At 41.5% G+C, this 18,561-nt stretch overlaps 1 protein-coding gene across 1 annotated transcript in view; it reads right to left on the bottom strand.

The window, feature by feature from the left end:
- Positions 1-794: 794 nt before the first annotated feature.
- LOC124160857 overlaps positions 795-18,561 on the bottom strand; it is a 138,096-nt gene continuing 120,329 nt past the window's right edge. The window contains exons 5-8 of the mRNA XM_046536958.1: positions 16,810-16,974; positions 7,810-8,774; positions 5,891-6,062; positions 795-4,050 (exon numbers count right to left, since the gene is read on the bottom strand). Of these exons, the coding sequence (XP_046392914.1) occupies positions 859-4,050; positions 5,891-6,062; positions 7,810-8,774; positions 16,810-16,974 (4,494 nt within the window). The 3' untranslated portion in view covers positions 795-858. The remainder of the gene's footprint in view (positions 4,051-5,890; positions 6,063-7,809; positions 8,775-16,809; positions 16,975-18,561) is intronic.

The raw sequence follows: 18,561 nt of genomic DNA, 5'->3' as shown, positions 1-18,561 counted from the left end.
TAGACCAATTTAGGCAATGATAATGGAAAGGTCATGTAATCTTTGTTCTTAAGCTTACTAGGATGCCTGACTCTAAAATAGGAATTCAAGTATAATAATGCAACATTCCTTTAACCATAGAGTTTCAGTCATGCCTCCATTAGATTTTATGAAAGGATGGAATTCTGAATTTAAAAAAATACTTTGATAAATTACTAATGCCATAATTTTAATCAGTTCGTCCAATAGAAAACTGAGAGAATATCATGTTTGGCAAGAAAATTATGGGAACACCACAAAAATTTGAAAATGCATATTATGAATATATGCTTGCATCCTCCTCCAATACTTGTACCTTTTCTGATGACTATGGGCACCAAATTCTCATGAATAGCAATGGCTTATAGCTCATTTAAACAATTTTTTGCATATAGCAGTGATATAAACTAAACGAATGGAAATTTCAAATATACCCCGCAGACAAAGTTTGAAGTCTGTGCAGGTAATAGTTATGGATAAGGTCATCATTGAGCATTAATTTTACCTATTGCAGCTATTTACAAAAATTCAGTGCCACTAATTATTATCAATGGTTCTACATATCAAACAATTGTTAAGCTTATTCTACACTCTGGAATTACAAAAATAAAACTCTGGGATAAAACAATAACAAATATATTCAATTTGTTTAAAAAACAAAATTGTAAAAGGTTATAAAAAGTTATTGCATCAGAGTTATCATAAGGAAAAAAATTTGTACATTTTCATGAAAAAATATATCCAATGCGATATACTTAGTAGAGTTTTTGACATGGACAAACTTGAGCTTTAGCTTCAGTTACGGTGGGAAATTTCATCAACACATTAATTTTGTACACTTCAAGTCCTCGGCCTAAATCTAGACATGTAAAAGTCACAGTCTGGGCAATATACTGCTGGGGGTGAGACAATCTTCTTACGACACAAATGGCATGGGTTGCCTGATGCACCAGCAATATTTGTCCTATTTACACCATCATCTACACCAGGCAAGGGGGAAGAGACATGCCTAGGTTGGCCAGCACCAGGTCCTGCCGTAGGCATCGGAGGTGATCTGTAAGGGGGTAAAGCATGCCTCTCAGCTTCCTTCTGAGGTCCATAGTGCCTCTGTCCATTCCAAGATGGCTCATTCTGAGCTGGCCAAGGAGCACGTGAGTAAAGATCTCTTTCTTGAGCAGAATTCACATTACCACGCCACTGGCCTTGCTGAGGCAGCCCAGAAACATCCCTAAACACCGGTGAGCACATTGTCCTGTTGCGTGCCATCAGCCCTGGAGATGGGGGTGTGGCCGTCATGTATTCTGGATGATCGTGGTCCGTGTTGTGCGCATTGTGTTGGATGGGGGCATTTTGAGCATGTTGCGGGGGAAGGGACTGATTGGGAGGTTGGGAAGCCCATGAACTGCCATTGATGGATGATTCCAGGGGTTGGGGAGGATGGGAAGGGAGGCCATTTGTCGGGGTGGCTGAGTTCTGTCTCATTTGCAGATCAAGGGCTGAGCGAAGGACTCGCTCAAGAATTGGATTTGGAACATAGCAGTCACTGTCCTCATCTTCCGCTGTCGCCACTAGCACCACCCTATCGCAGAATGTGACACTTTTCTTTGTCCTTGGGGGTCGTTTTTGAGCATCACCTTCTGTGTTTTGTCCTGTGCCGTCAGCAGAACCATGAGTATCAGTTTTGCCCACGGTGTCATCACGGGTGTGAAGTATGGATGGTACCTGAGGTTTATTCACCACGGCACTGCTGGAATTGCTTGCACTGATTGCACTGTTAGCACTAATTATGGTACTACCACTGATTGTACTGTTGCCACTGATTGCACTGTTTCCACTGATTGTACAATTTGCACTACTTGCCATGGGTTCTAACGTCCTTGCGTTGACCCACGCACCTTGTACGTCCATGACAGGCACTCTAGCACTACTCGGAACACCATCTGGCTCATCACAGTCACCCATGTCATCCTGCACAGAAACACCAGGTACTTTTTCAGGTTGGCTCATCCTCATAGACTCAAAGCAGGATGCCAAATCTCGCACAGACCTAACCTGTTGACCACCGACAGGAGGCATACTTTGCTTCATCCAGTTATTATTGGGGGGAACTTGATTGGCACTGCTGGAGCCATACTCTGGTTGAATGGAGTTGTTCTGCATTGCCTGAGGGGCAGGAACTTCTTTCTTAAAGTCGTAATTATTGTTCGGCACAGGGGTGTTCGAGACGGGTTGACAACCTGACGATGAGAATGATGAAAACCTGCTCATTCCTTGGGAACTTTGTGGCAGTTGAACATGAGAGTTTGCTGCATATGAAGGTTGCATGACCTTTGAATGAGGAATGGGTTTAACAGAGACTTCACTACTCCTCTCCATTCGGGTGCCTAAGATCTGCTCCCTCTTACGTTTGATCTGATCGAGGAATGAGTTGCCAGCTCTGCTCTTCTTTTCATCATCATTCGGAGATGAAACAAGGTCAATGGGGGGAGGAGGGAGAGGAAATTCTTCGACTTCGACAGGGGGTGGCGAATCAGGGGGACTGGGGTAAGGAGGGAGTTCATCGTCCTCCTCTGAGCACTGCAATGTACTCGATGAGCTTTTGTGGTCCGCCTGTCGGCTATCCATCACGCTCACACTCCTCATGGTTCGACCGCGGCATGGGCCATCCACCTCATCGTACATCGGAGCTTGGTTGTTTGAGATCATATGCTGCGGTGATTGGGACATCATCTGGTGGGACTGCGGATGCATCTGCTGGGTGGCCTGATGCTGCACGTTGATTGAAGGGAGGACAGGGTTGATCGTTTGAGGGGAGTTCCTTGTAGAATCGCTGCCATTTGTACTTGAGTTCTGGGGTACGCCCACATCCTGGAATGTGGTGAGGGGTTTTGTACAGAGACGGGATGTGGTACGTGGGGGTGGAGGGGGTGGCACTCGTCCCATACTGCCGTGGAAACTCCTTCTAGTTGGACGACTACGCTCGGAGTCGGTGCCTTGGTTACCATTGTACTCCAAGTGTCCTTCAGAAAGGTAACCACTGCTTCTGGAGGTAACATCTGAGACATTCAACATTGATACAGCACTGTCAATTCCACCACCTGCACTACCACATCCAGAACCGCCACCATTCGCCCACCCTCCGTGTAGGTCTGGCATGCTACCATTCCTCCTCCTGGAGGGACCACCAAGTAGTTTCCTCCTGATTCTGTGTTGCTTCTTTGACTTGGTGTTTTCCATGCACGGATCACCAGGTACATCAACAACTACAGGAATTCCAGGAGGCCCTTTCCTCTCTTCACTTCTGGCCCTCTTCTCCCTGGAGCCCGATCGCAGGCGCTGGGTTTCCACAGTGGCACTTCTAGTTGGGCTCACCACCGCCTTCCTCCTCGGAAGAGTGGCATACATGCGGACTGAGGTATCCTCTGCATCACCCGACCCAGCTCCCCTGGATCTAGGTCTCCTTGTACCCCCATTGCCTCGAGCATGATATGTGCTCTCGACCACATTGTTGGTCTGCGAGTTGTCCATCCAGTTCCTATTCATTCCTTCCTCACCTCCGACCCCTGCACTTTTTGAAATGACAGCCGTGGAGGTTGCAGTGACAGCAGCCAACTTGCGGTGAAGGCTGCGGGCCCTCATTATGCACGCACTGTGCTTCATCCGCGCGACAGTCAGCATATGAGGATTGTTGTAAGGTGCGTCCATGGCAGCTCTCGCCTTGGAAGCAGCTGAGCGGCAGAGGGCGAGGGCCGTCTCAAGTCCTTCCCCACATCCTTGAGGGCCAGCTCCCTCTTCGGCTCTGCGGGACCCTTCCAACAGACGATCCGCCTCAAGGCAGAGGCGCTCGCAGTCATCAGGAGTTGCAGCAGAGTGCTGAGGGTTGTTTCCTGACCCGGAGAGGATGGAGTTGGCAGAAGACTGGGTTGGACCCATCATCTTCGACTCCCAGCCGCAGGAGAGAGGCGTGTTGCCAACCCAGCCATTTCGTCCACCCCCTCCATTTGGATGAGGGCCTTCAGGAATCTGAGCTAACTGTAACATTAAAAGGAAAAAATAAGTAAACATGGCAAAGAAAGAAATTACATGCTTGGAAAAAAAATAGTTGCAATAATTCAGCTATATCAATTATAAACATCTTCTTCTTTTCAATTCTAGCATAAAATAAATTTAATTGCAATGTTTTTAGCCAAAAATATTTTTTTTCTGATCATAAAATATTATTTAGCTATTTAATAAAGTGTCCTGAAAGTGATTTTAATGGCTGTAAAATTCAGAAAAGTATAAACTGGGTAAGAAAATCTGACTGAATCTATATATCCAAAAAAGGAATCAACTAATAAGGTACAGTTCTTCCATGAATAATTTCTAATATTTCCCCAAGCCAACTGATTAGAGTAATATAAAAATATAATAACTGATTGGAATAACAAAATAGGAATGGAGATCTAATAAAATTCTTTGGCAAAGATATTCGTACTGAACCATTTTTAAGCCATAATCTGGTTTTATATTTCCAAAGCTGGAAAACTAATACATAACAAGCTACTTTCAAATTTAAATTTTAGGTTTATATCGCATTTCACAAGGACACTCCCATTAGGAATGTGTGACTTATGAAACTCTTTTCTAACTAATTCTAAATACATATATAGAATTTAATAATTCCAGAACTAATCCAAGACATTGTACATTCTATGCCAATATATTGAAAAAAAATCAGGCAATAAGAAGTGAAGGATAATGCAAAAATTGATACATGCAAAATGATGGAAATGATTGTATGAAATAAGTCAGAGCTTTGTGTTCCATATAATAATTTATGGAACTCATCACCAATGGATGAGTGCTTCAGATATCTGCACTAAATGAACATAGTCTAAAAGGTAATCTCAAACTAAATACAGCATTCTTATGAAACCCCTCCCCCAACAATTTGACAGTGGCAACAGTCCATAAAAGGCACATACTTTAAGAAATTGCTAACTTGTAATGGCAAAATGTGGAATGTGTACAAAAATTTGTAATGTGAAGGAATAAATAAAATAAATTCTGTTTTCACAGTTTTCTCACTGCTGATACACCAGTTTTATTTCATTTAATACTTCACCATTAGGTGTATTTTAATGAAAAAAGACATTTTTGTATAATAAATTATGAAAATGAGGGAGTCATTCCTTGAATTAACAAATATGTGCTCCTTCAATAAGAATATAAACCACATTGACCCAAAGCGAATGAATTTCATTTGACTTATTACAAATCATGAAAATTGATTCCTTTAAATCATAAAGAACATTTTTAGTATTTCAAGCTATTTCATTCACATAATACTCTATGTTAATTTTTTTTAATTAACTCCAGAATTAATTTTTCCAATGCAGTACATATAAATTCATTCACCAGAGGGGGTGTATAACTTTGAAAATTACATCTAAGAATGCTTTTCTCTAGTGTCACAGCATAATTAAAGAAACATTCCTCTCATTAATACATATAATATTTCAACTTAAATTTTTTTCCCCCGGATAACGAATTATTTCATCAGACTGACAATGAGTGCTTCATTTTATTAAATTTAATCTAGGATTACAATGATCTCCATTCCAAAACTCTATGACCTTTGAAACAATTTTCATTTAGCAGCAATGCAAAGTACTAGTACTCAAAAACCCACTAGATGTAGCATTAAACTATTTTTTTAAATAACATAACAAAAAAAGACATTTTAGCAATTTCAATGTGCAAAAATCAGTTTCCCTAAAGAAGATCCACAAAAATGTACTACACAAACAAAATCTTTGCACATTGTGTACTACTAATTTTTAATGTGCACTTTTTGGAGATTATTCTGTTCACTAAAATTCTTCCTTACCTGCAAGTTATGCCGCAGATTCTGTTGCAGGGGTAGGCTGTCAGTGGATGACAATGAGTATGAATCATATCCTTGATCACATGGTCCACTGCTGGAACTTGACAATTCTCCTGGCCGTAAGCTTGTGGGGCTTTTCGGAATTCCTGAATTTCCCATCGAAATTCCAGGTAACCTACAGAAGAAAAAAAATATTTGAGATTAAATTCAAATAACATCAAGCACTCAATCAATAAGTTATAGCTTTAATGGATTAAATGACATTCTTTTCATTTATAAAATATGACATCATGCACTGGCTAGATAAAACTAAGCAAATAAAAATGAAACTTGAAGCAATTTTGACACTTTCAATAGCCACCTAGAATCTATTTTCCTCTTCAATAAACTTTTCCGTATTCGGTTTAAATCAATGCAAGTAAAGACATTCATGTACCTTTTTATTTACAAGATTAATTTTAGAGTCAATGGCATTAGTAATTGAAAAGTTGATTTCTCGACAAATGTTAGCATGATTGCAAGAGATGAAATAATGAATTCCAGATTGTTCTGATACCTTAATACATGATACAGACTTAAGCCATGGACATAAATTTGGTGTACACCAGTCACCTTAAGAGAACATTCTGGCAGGGCAATCAATAATTAGATACATGACCCAAACTGAAGGAAAATTTTAGCCCATGAACAAGAATCCCAGATATAATCTATCAATATGGAAAATTTAAAAATCTGACCCAAATGGACTGGAGTTTAAGGGAATTACGTATTTCAGGGCCAGAGAAATTATCAGGAAGCTCTAGCCAATTTCAAAAGATACATGAAAGGTAAAGATCGAATATAACAGCAGGGATCTGTTGATTGTAACTTATTAAATTTGCAATGCCTGAGGCCTACATCAGATTGCATCCTCTGGTATACAATGGATTTACCCACCATCCAAATCAAGTTATCACATAAGGGCTCACAAATACATTTCCACCGACATACTTTCCAAGTAGCCGTACTCAATGGACCCCTAGCACTACTTATAGGTTATAAGAGGTGATTCGAGAAAAACAGTATCTCACAAATGATGTAGATCACCTTTCAGGGTGATTTACTTTCCTTCAATACACAACATGATTGTGGCATTAACGCTGAACATTTTAATCACACCAATCTCCCTTCGATATCATGCAATATCTTGAATTCTGTTTCAGAATAACTGATCTCATTTCCTCCTAAATATTTCCCAATACATTTAGTGTGCCATGAAATATAAAATACCTGTATCACTTAGGCAAAATTTGTTTTGCACCATTATAAAAAACACATCTCACATAAGATATTCATTTGGCTTCACAACTAGATAAAAGTGGAGCCAATACATTGAAAATTCAATCCAGCTAAACACAGCACGGCCCTAAAAGAATTTGAATCAATGGTAACCCCATGAAGAAGGAAAGTGAAATAGAAGAGGGCAAGGAAAACTCATGGGGCCTCTAATAGTTTCAGTACATTAACTATTGACCACTCATTCAGTGATTCAACTTGAAGGTTGGTCCTGATAGATGATAGTATGAATATTGATAGTATATGCAGGAGTAAGCCAAAAGGGTGTAAAGCCCACATATTAAGGGTAGAGGGTTCCTTTCCTTAGGCCAACTTTCTTTTCAAGGATTTTGTAGCTTTGCCCAGGATTTGAACCCAGATCCCTTCAATCAAAAGCCCACTCTCTACTCACTGGACCACCAAGATACTACACTGCATAAGGCCATGCTTAGAAAAACATTTTGGAGGGTTCACCAGTAGACAGGTAAATTTTATAGGGGGACATGAACCCCAACACCCCACAAAGCTCACAATGGCCATGGCAATAAAACACACTAAACCTATTTACAAAACTACAGCACAAAAAGGGTGTGGCACTTAGCACTGACCTTTGCATCCCACCAGGAATAAATGAGTATGGGTTCTCAATGGAAGTGGAGGACGAAGACGATGCACTGTTCCTGTCCCCACTCCAGTTCCCAGAATCCCTCCTTCCTGGATTGTTCAAGTGATCTGGGACCACGGGATCGAGGGGATACCCCAGATCTCTCCAACCCCCGTCGTTCACCACATCCCACTTGCCCCTCATGTCCGCAGCTGTCGTCTGCAGCGGGGGCGGAGGAACTCTGGCAGTGACCGTCTGCACTTTCTGAGCGTGCGGGTCCGGACCGGGAGTCATCACCCTCCTCGGATCCATCCCCTGCTCCCCGATGCACCCATTCAGGTTCCCGTAATTCCTCTCAGGTCCCGGAGTCATGGATCTCCTGTGCATGGGCGGCGAGGTGGGGTTGCCCCCGGTCATCCCGTCGCAGGCCCTGATCGGGGAGGCCGCAGGGTCGGCGTACAACAGCAGGAGGGGCTGGAACCGACCCCTGCGGCACTTGTCCACCACCTGCTCCCACCTGGGCCCAACCTCCCGGACCGAAGCGTCGTCCACGTAAATCCAGGCCCTCAGCCTCGAGTGGAAGAAGAAGGTGGAATAGTGGCGGCCGTAGTAGGCCACGAGACCCACGAGGTTGTGGCTGGCGCTCGCCGCCCACCTGGCGTCCACCACAGCGTGGAAGAGATCCCTGGGCCGGAGGGTTGTGCCCACGGCTGTCAGCACCGCGGATATCGCCTCGGGAGGCGGCCTCTCCGAGTCCCAAACGATCCCAACGGAGACCACGTCCGGCGTGCTGGTGAGAGCCCGACGGGGCGAGACGCCAGCGCCGCAACCCCCAGGGCAGTCCCGCAGTTCCCCGACGCCTGCGGTGAGTCGGAGGAGTCGGCCGAAGGAACGGCTCTCGATGCTGCCCTCCGATGCAGTCCGGCGGAACGTCGCGGTGAGGGCGGAGGCCGAGACGTAGTGCACCATCTGCCGGGCGAGAGCGCAACTGATTATTAGCACGCACACACACAAACACAACATGGGGTCGCGGCGCACACCGCTCGCTGCGCAATGGCGGAGGCGAACCCAAAGGCGTCCCAAATAAGGAAACCAGTTCTCCGCGAGGGGCATCTTTTATCGCGCGCGGATCCCACGGCTCGGGAAAGGAGAGCGAATCTATGCAAGTGAGGAAAAAATCACTTGGGCCATTCATGATTGGTCCAAGTCCTCCTCGACATTAAAAAAATATATATTCATTGGATAGACATATGATGAATTTATTCATTCAATTCAATATTAATTGATCTAAAAACATATACATAAAATATGACACAGATTCATCTCTCATTAAGCAAATTGAATAGAACTAAATGAGACAAGGCCGACACATATTTGCTAAATTACGAAGTTTCGCCCTAATATTTGGTAGGCTTCGTCAGACTTTTGAGAACACGGAAAATGCACCATGCAAAAATTTAACTAATTGTAGACACATTAAATTATTACACATTAGCATATATCAAGGGCTAGAATCTAGAAAAAATCCCTTGACTTGTGGCCATTTTGTAACGCTAGATTACTACCTTTAGAATACAATATTGGCATTCCCTAAAGCCGATGGGACTGGCAGAAATGCAGCAATCAAAACTGTTTCTGACTAGTATAGAATCAGATGCCAAAAGCGAATTATCAGTAATCATAATGGATTTAAAATATCTATCTAAGACCAAGAATAAAAATAAATCATTAAAATCTCTCTCCAAAAATTATTACCTACAGCTGAATAGGAGTACTTTATACATTATTGTAGGCCAACAAACTACATATACATAAAATACTTGCAAAAACATACGGCAACAGCAGAGAAAAACGCCAATGAGGTATGACCGCTAAATATTTATTGGACCCCAATTTTTCCATTTTTCATGAACTACTTTGTTCCAAAAGGATTTATATGTTTAGTATTACTAATCAGAGAGGGTAATTTTTTTAGAAAGCACATGCAACTGAAAGATAGAATTTAGAGCTTTGTGAATCTCTATTGGAGCAATCGAAAAAATAAATTAGCTTCTCATGTAAAAATTTTCCAGAAGAAACCAGTTTCAAGAGAACGGGTTCTAGCCATTAACCCGGAAAATTATGCAATCCACCCGAAGACGGGTAAAACCTGGACGTAGTTCAAGGAAATCACTACTTGCACTTGAGGCAGGCTTCGCTCCGATAAAGAGGGCAGTATTATTCTGAAAAGTGCCATGCCACTTCCTTGCACTTAAGAAAAATCGTCCAAGTTTATACTGTTTTCCAGCAACGCATTTATTACCATTCCTCCTCACGGACCCTATGCATCTGGAGAGGTACACTACTGAATGAAGAATTTATTAAGGTAGGAGTGAAGTAGTTTAATAAAGAAATTAAGTTTTATGGCACATATAATAAATCAAGATTAGCGCCTAATGCTAGTTTTACAATAAAACTTAGCAACCTTTAAAGTTGTGCAATTGTTCCGTGAGCCCTGAAAAATATTAATTCATAATCAGGAATTGCACCGATTAAAATACATATAACTAATATTTTTTCCGTAAAATAATAATTACATGTGAGCCATGAGTGAAAATGATTACGAAAGTTATGAATTTACAGCAAAGCTACAATTATTAGAGCGAAAATTCTTCCGAATAAATGAGTGGTTCTGGCATTTCTATAAAGCAGACATTACCGTACGTAGCGAGTGAAATAGATTATACGCGTAGGATCTCCACCAAATTGGGTGCCACCTCGTGGAAAGGTCTCACAACTGATAATATTTTATATTTTCTCAAACTTCTTTTTCTGGAAAAACATTTTATGAAGAAAACAAAATGAAAAATACCTAGTATCTAAGAAAACGCTTCTCAAAACATATAGCATTGATATCGAAATTTTCCCAAATTTTTAACCAAATTTAGACAGTAGCTGTTTCAATAAATTTAATCGAAATTAAGTAAACATCTATTATTACCACAGAATATACACGAATTAGGCTGAGAACCGCAAGAGATTCGCAGGCTACGTGCATAGTTAAGATTGCTTCAGAAATTAAAAACAGATATCATTCAGAGTGACACATAGGACATATTCTTTGAACCGCACCATATTTCCAGCTATCATTTCCACACGGTAGACATGATAAAATGAGAGAGATATTTTGTCGAACGGATACGTGTAGGAATTCATTTTCTCTCGACCAGTATAGGATTGAAAATGCGAAACGGAGCTCAGGCGTTCAAATCTCTCACGACGTGCACATAAGTTTTTAGTACTCTCCACTGGTTAACGGTAGCTACAGGTGTCCTTACGTCTCCCGTGACTCGTCAATTCTTGACCGCATTGACGAACATTGCAGAACCACAATTTTAACTTTTCATATCATAAGATGTATATGTGTATATTGAATTTAGATAAAACTCTCTTAATCTTTGAATTGCATTTGATTATTTTTTATTACGATATAAATAAAGGTAGCTCAAGATATCTTTTGCCCCCCCCCCTGAGTTTTTAGTGCATCGATCGACGCATAGCATCATACCATAAATACCATCATCCTTAAGGCCTATTTTCGAGATAAATTAGGTCATACGGGTTAATTTTTATATGTGGGAATGCGAGAGTGAATGCCAAAATGCACCGTGTAACCCCCCAGTCTGTGCGAATGCATGAACTGAAAATAGAACCTTTTCTACTTTGATTCATGCATTCGTACATGTTCCGTTCCGGTCCACAAAAATCATTCATGCAATCATACATTAACACGTGCGTGTTAACGTATCGTGTAAACAGGCATTTAAAAGCATATTTCTTCCGTGACATTTTCACGATGAGTCGTCATACACCATGTAAGGATATAACGCTATATCGACTCATCTTCCCGGATAAGATGCGGGGGAGGTGCGGAGCATCGTGGGATAGGCGCATTATATATCCGCGGGAAACATTTCGCAACTTCAAAACAGCAATCTTCTTTTTTTGTTAAATCCCTCGGGGAAAAAAATAACACGTAAGTAAAAGGCTGATCTCCGGGTGCGGGCACGCGTCTAGAGGGCTCGGTCAGCACGTTCTGTCCCGGATCACGTTCCCTTAGGGAAGGAGAGAACTTCCTTTACTGTAAGCCACGAGGTGCAACCCGAGAGGACTCTACGGAGGATGTTGTTGTGTAGGAGAAGGGACGCTCTCTCGCCAACGCCACCTTTTCCCTTGAACGGAGAGGAAGCGAAGAGGAAAAAAAAGACTGGCGATGGGGCGAAAGGTGAGTCACACGACGCGAAGAATAAGGCCTTCTACCATACAGATCGTATCCATCCCTGAATATATCGTAACTGTGGCATCACGGATCCTAAAGCAGTGGCGGATAAATATGGGGGGCGCGCGACCCCCCCATACGGGGCCGACCGCATAGACGAACACCGCAGAACCACAATTTTTATATCGTAAGTACATATGTGTGTATAACTGTATAATGAATTTAAATAAAACTCTCTTAATCTTTGCATGTGAATTGATTATTTTTATTACGATAAAAATAAAGGTAGCTCAAGATATCTTTTGTGCCCCCTTGAGTTTTTAGTGTATCTGTCACTGCCCTAAAACCGTTACTAATTGAAATATATTTTATCAATTTGTATTCATTCCCTACATCTCCGAGAACGGCACATTATGGTCTTTATGAAGGGAGATTAAAAATTTAACAATTCACTATCACAAACACTCCTGCTCTGGATAGAAGTAGCCTACAAGCGAGTCTCAAACGCACAACCTTCAGTTTGGGAGGTGAGGCGTTAACCCGGTCACCACAGTGAGTAATGGAGTAACGCACGCATCTGCTCCGACACTGGGAATCTAAACGTATTTCTAACTGCGCGACCAAAACTTAAATCATTCAAAGTTGAAATTTTCACATAGGATAAGAAAACAAAAAAAAACGCACGCCATTACGCATGGACTTCGCTGATTTGTAAATTCTTCATAAGTAGTGGAATTTACTTCAATCAGGAGAAGCAAGAGAATTTCGACAAAAAACAGGAGAAAATCCTACAATCTGATAAACAAACTTATGGACACCCTGAAATTATACTGCCTGCCATACAAACTATTAAGACCCCTGAAATACTACTGCCCGCTATACATAACTTTGCAGTGACTGAAATAAAACAGTTAATCTCAAGTTCTTGAAATAAATGAAGTGCCGCCTTTTAAATACCACCTTTAACCCCTTTATTTATTTGTACTTTTTAAAAACTGTCCGTTTTATTTTTTTGTTATATTTTGAAATTCATAATTTCGCGTTGGATCAATAAACCGACTGGTAATTGGACCGATAACTAGTCCGACGCCAAATCTGCTGAAAATAAGGTCGCGAATTTCCCAGAATATACCCAAGGATAGAACGCACACTCTACATTTAATGTTAGTTTTGCCCGACCATGGTTTTGTAACACCGTAACATTTTCAAGGTGCTCAAAGCAAAGTTTTTATTACTTCAATTCCAACTATAAAGGATTTCCACCAAGTCACGGCCGCTACTATTATAAAAATGTATAACATTATGAGGGGGTACTGACTCCTTAAACCTCACCCCCCCCCCCTCCAATCCACTATTGACACAGTGCTACACATAAGTTGGTAAATGGGCGCAGCTAGGAATTAAGGCTGGGGGGGTTTGGTGCAACTAATACCGGGGGGGTGGGAGGGTATGAAATACCCACCAGGATAAGCGGAATGTGCGAGATTAATAAATTGCGGAATTTTAAAATAAATGGTTTAAAATGGCGAGTTTTATGGCTTCCTGAGGGATATTTTATTAATCCTAACACTATTCTATTAGTAATATCAATCTAATTAAGTAAAATGGATTAAAATTAAAAATTTCTCTGAGCTCTGGGGGGGGGGGTTAATCCCCCAAACCCCCCTCCCCTCGCTGCACCACTGAGTTGGTACACTTATGATCGCAGAGTATTTCTCTCGCGGTAAGGCCGAGGTAAAGAGAGGGGGAAAAGGAAATAGCCATGGGTGAGATAAAGGTGAGTCAGACAAAGCCGAGGAGGATCTTACGGGGAGAAAGCCAAGACAGGAGGGGGTGTGGAGGGAGGGAGGGGCTCTTGTGTTGTGTTGAGGGACTTCCGGCGTAGGATAGTGTGAGGACGGGGCGATTCGACCCGGCCGGATAGAGGGCAAGAGTGGGGCGGTGGGGAGGAGCGGTGTCGCATCCGGTCACCCCCATTCCCCTCTCACCTTTGCGGGCGGACTTCCCCCACTCACAAACAGCCCTCACAAAATCTTCCCTTTAAACGGCGAGATAGCGGCGAAAACGAAAGGTGCTTTCGTCGGATTTGGATCGCGGGAACCGGATGGCCCCAACGATCGAAATTGAAAAGAGTTAAAAAGGAAGGATGTTGCGAAATGATGGAAAACTCTCGATTGATCGAGCAAATTCAATCTCATTTCTCCCCTTACGAAGTGCTAGACATAGAGGGGGCGTGAAGAGAACTCTTCCAGACAAGATACGGAGGAGACGGAAGGTACCGAAAGCAGAAAGGTACAGAAATCAAATACTAACAAGGAGAGACCACGTGCCTACGTCTTTTTCAATGTCACAATTTTTAAGGCTGAATGCTATTTTTCAACTACATGCTTCAATACGCATGTTGTGCGTTAAAATTTGTGGAGACCAGAAGTGTGAAGAATGCGCGTCAGGTGTGTTTCCCCGACGAAGTTCTGAGGACGAATTGTGCCTGTGGGGGACCAACCCTTGCTAGTGTAGCTCCTCTCCGAGTTCGGCAAAAGACTGCTTAAACACCTAACGGCACTGACGGCGACAAAAAAATTCCCCTCCTGCCAAGGCTTGCTGCAATTAAAATCAAATTGAAACCGGGCAAAAATGATCAACTTGAAAACGAAAAAATATATTGTCGAGGCGGAGCCGAGCATCCTGGTTTCCATGTTAAGAGTTAACGACGCCAATCACTACCCCAACACCTGAACGTTTCCAAAGAAAAAAAAAACACTGATGCAAGTCAGTATATTTATTCGTAATCTATTATTTTACGTATTCATCCTTGGCTACTCGCTTCCATCTTGCCAAGCAGAGAACATGCATGTCAAGTAAGAAACTCGGATACAAAGTAATCACAAACATATGAACGCCAATTAATTGAGTGTTTTCCCCCTTCCCTCTCCTCCAGCTGCCTCCTCTTCCCTCATTAATTCCTTATTTTAAATATCATGCGGATTAACAGCTGGACGCAGCAAAACGGTTGTCATTCCAAGACGCACAACCGGAGAAGAAGACGCGAATGATTGCGTACGAAAAAAATAAACAAAAGTGACAGTGAAACGCCGAAGTGAAATGAATGATTGATATTGAGCAACATCACATCTTCAGATCAAACGCTGCTCCACAACGGAAACAACTTATCGGTTTTATTTTCCTCATCACTTCCTGAGCCCCGGAGGCTCGTTTCGAAAATTTTAAGACGGTTCCACCCTTCCCGGTGGAAGCAGCCCCTCAATAGCGGCTTCAATTTTTTTGGGCGATATTGAAAGCGCGTCCGTGAATGAGACCAACCATTGTATGTAAAACATACGTGAGGCGCGAAATATTAAGTCGCCCACATGCCACTTGCAAATAACCCACTATTCCCTTACGACGGTTTTCTCGTGTTGAAAGACAACTCAGCCGTCACCGGATATGTTGTCAATAGTAGAGAAACTGGTAATCCCACGCCTTCCGTTGAAAACGAATGCATAATTTTATCAAAGCTGGCCTAAAGACCTCGCCTGATGCTCCCAAGGTCTCGGGTTCGAGCCTCACCTGGGTCTATTGATGAAAATACGTAATTTCCTGGAGGTTTCGCTCCCTGAGGCACATCAAGATGAGAAAATCGCTCTAACCAATGGCAGATATGCGAATAACGAATTAAGGTCGTTCTTCAGGAGGGATATTCACTATTTTGCGAAACACTTGAAGAATGTGGGACAAATTTAACGAAATGATTGTTTTTTGGAGAACCACCTCCGAAATATAAGGTGATATGAAACTAAAATCTGAAATGAAAATTGCATTGGAAAACCGTGACTTTATTTAAAAAAAAAACTCGCTTTCGCTTTCGTAGCATGATAAATTCTTAGTCGGGGATGGTGGCAAGTAACAGAGCAGAAAATTATTTAGAATTAATGATGTTAAGGAAGAATTTCTCAACTTCGATTTTCATATTCTACACAATTTTCAAATAGAAATTATTAGTACATCTAATGGTTTCAACCGTTGGTACGTGGAAGTTGATTATATTCATAATAGAATATATTTAATACTTTTCTGCCATTTTAAAATACTACCAAATATGTTATAAATTGTCGGAGAATACAAGATATTTTCTAAAAAGACATTATTATAATGGACCTCATTGCCAGAGAAAACGAATGAAAATAAAATTTTCAATTTGAAAGCATGGAATAACTAAATTTAGCGAGCACGAGTATCACTATAGAGGATCCTCAAGCCTGCCTCTAAATGTGTTGTCACCAACCGCGTGCATAAATGAGGTCGCAAAAGTCGCCACTCGCGTCGCTGACGGACAAAATGATCCTATTTTCACGGAGAAATTAGGTATGATTAAGGGTGTTAACCAAAATTTATGCACATGATGATATGATCTATTCAATTGATAACTTTTCAATGCTATTCCTCGCAATTACATGCATTATTCAGTAAAATATCGAAAAAAAGAGGATCGTATTGCACCCATCGCCACGCCGCGGACAATTTTGACCACCGATTAAAATGCGACCAAAGCGGCAACAAAAAATCAGCCATATATGGTATAGAATTGGGCCTCTTCTACCCAGTCCGCTTGATAGCGAGCATCCGGAAGAGAAACAATATTCATCTACCAACGGAGCGGCGCTTTTCCAGCATAAACTGCACCCAGGGAGTGGTGCGGAAACAAAAACAAAGAGAGACGCGTAAGGAGAGAGCGACATGATATCTGACCTGCGTGAAGGGCAGGGGCTCGGAAGTTGCCCCGCACGATCCGCAAACGCTCTGCTCCACCAGCGTCATGGCGAACTTCCGGTGCGGGATACACTGCTTGGCGCTGCACGTGTCTTCCGCCTCGCCCGCCGCCAGATGGAAGTGTATGCGCAAGAGGATGGTCTCCTGGAAACAAAAAACAAAAGAGGAGCAGGTAAATAAAAAAACTTGAGACGAGAGAGAGGAAGAAAAAACAAAACAATACTACTTAGAATTAAAAAAAAAATGAAGAGAGACCGAAAAGCTGTTTGAGCTCGATTCCGGTAGTTTTATGCCCAGCATTTTTTGCGTCGACCGTTCCGGCACGAGCTAAGATTATTATTTTCACCGCAAGGATCGATGCTTCGGACTAAAAACAAAAGACAAAGTCTTCAAAAAGATTCGTCGGAAAGGAGGAGAAGGAAGTTGAAGGTTAATGCGTTTTTTGTCCGCTTCCCTTTTATTTTCGGAGGAGGATGGCCGGAACGAAATGACATCGGGTTCTAATTTATGCGGGCCCAGGAGTTGTAAATGGTGGAATGATTGCGTACGAAAGGAGTATTACATCCTTCCCTTAAAGACGGGAAATAGAGCGATCGTAAAAAAAAACACGGGCGCGAAGAGAGAGAGAGAGAGAGATGAGATCTGGGAGGAGCAAGTGAATCATCATTTGTTAAAGTTTGGGCGGGGCATGAAAAGCGAATTAAGTAAGGCCGTTTCACACGGCACATTCACCTGCATCGCGTTTTGCGTGAAAGCTTGCGTGACCAAACATGGAAACTGCATAGGACAATGGGGGAGTATGTGAGAAGGGGAGGTCAGGGATGCCGTCACAAAATAACTGATAAACTAAATCAAATTCAGAAAGAACGAAAAATTAAAATAAAAATAGAAAATAAAAACGAAAAATCAATCTTTATATTAGCAAAAAACATCGAAGCCGAAAAATCTTTAAAGATAATCATATTTTTGTATTAAATAATATATCTTTAAATAAAACAAAAAATGTTACTGATAAATTCGTCTTTAACCGTAAAATCGGAAAATTTAGTGAGTACCGCTATTGCTCAGCCCTTCACGAAGAAAAAAGGTACTTTTTCGACTATTACGGTTTTTTTCGATGAAGGTTAAAATTGTACGTGATCTCCATTTCAACTTCTTCTGAATCCGTCGATAAAGATCTCTGACATAGGGGACGTAAATTAGGGATTAGCATTGGCTCAAGCTGCAAATATATGTACACAAATGAAGGATGAGCAAAATAGGATGATTATAAGAGATTCCCAATTGAACTTTTTTCTGAATCCGTTACTTAAAGATCCCAGAGGTAACCTCAACAGTAGTATTACCAAATAAACCGGTTGCACGGGTAGTTACGGGGAATTTTTCCATGGTAGAAACAAAAAAAACTAGCGAATGATCCCAACCAGAAGAAAATATACTAACAGCATTTAAATCCGTAACATATCATAATTAAAATTCATAAAGTGAAAATTGCATTTTTTTCTTTTCACAATAGGATTACCAGTTATTTAAGTTAAAATATTGTTTTCATAATAATGATAACTCGTCTTTATTAGGCGAGATTGGGACTAGAAAGTCTTATCTTCCATCAAATCCTTCGTCATACATAAAATATTTGCGGAGGAATAGATTTTTAAGTTACTGGAGACATTAAATTAATTGAAATTAGCAGAAGAGAGACTTATAAGTATGCTTAAAAAACAAAAAATG

Source organism: Ischnura elegans, chromosome 6 (assembly GCF_921293095.1).
Source record: "Ischnura elegans chromosome 6, ioIscEleg1.1, whole genome shotgun sequence".
NCBI lineage: Eukaryota > Metazoa > Arthropoda > Insecta > Odonata > Coenagrionidae > Ischnura > Ischnura elegans.
This window is presented reverse-complemented; position numbering and strand designations above follow the sequence as displayed.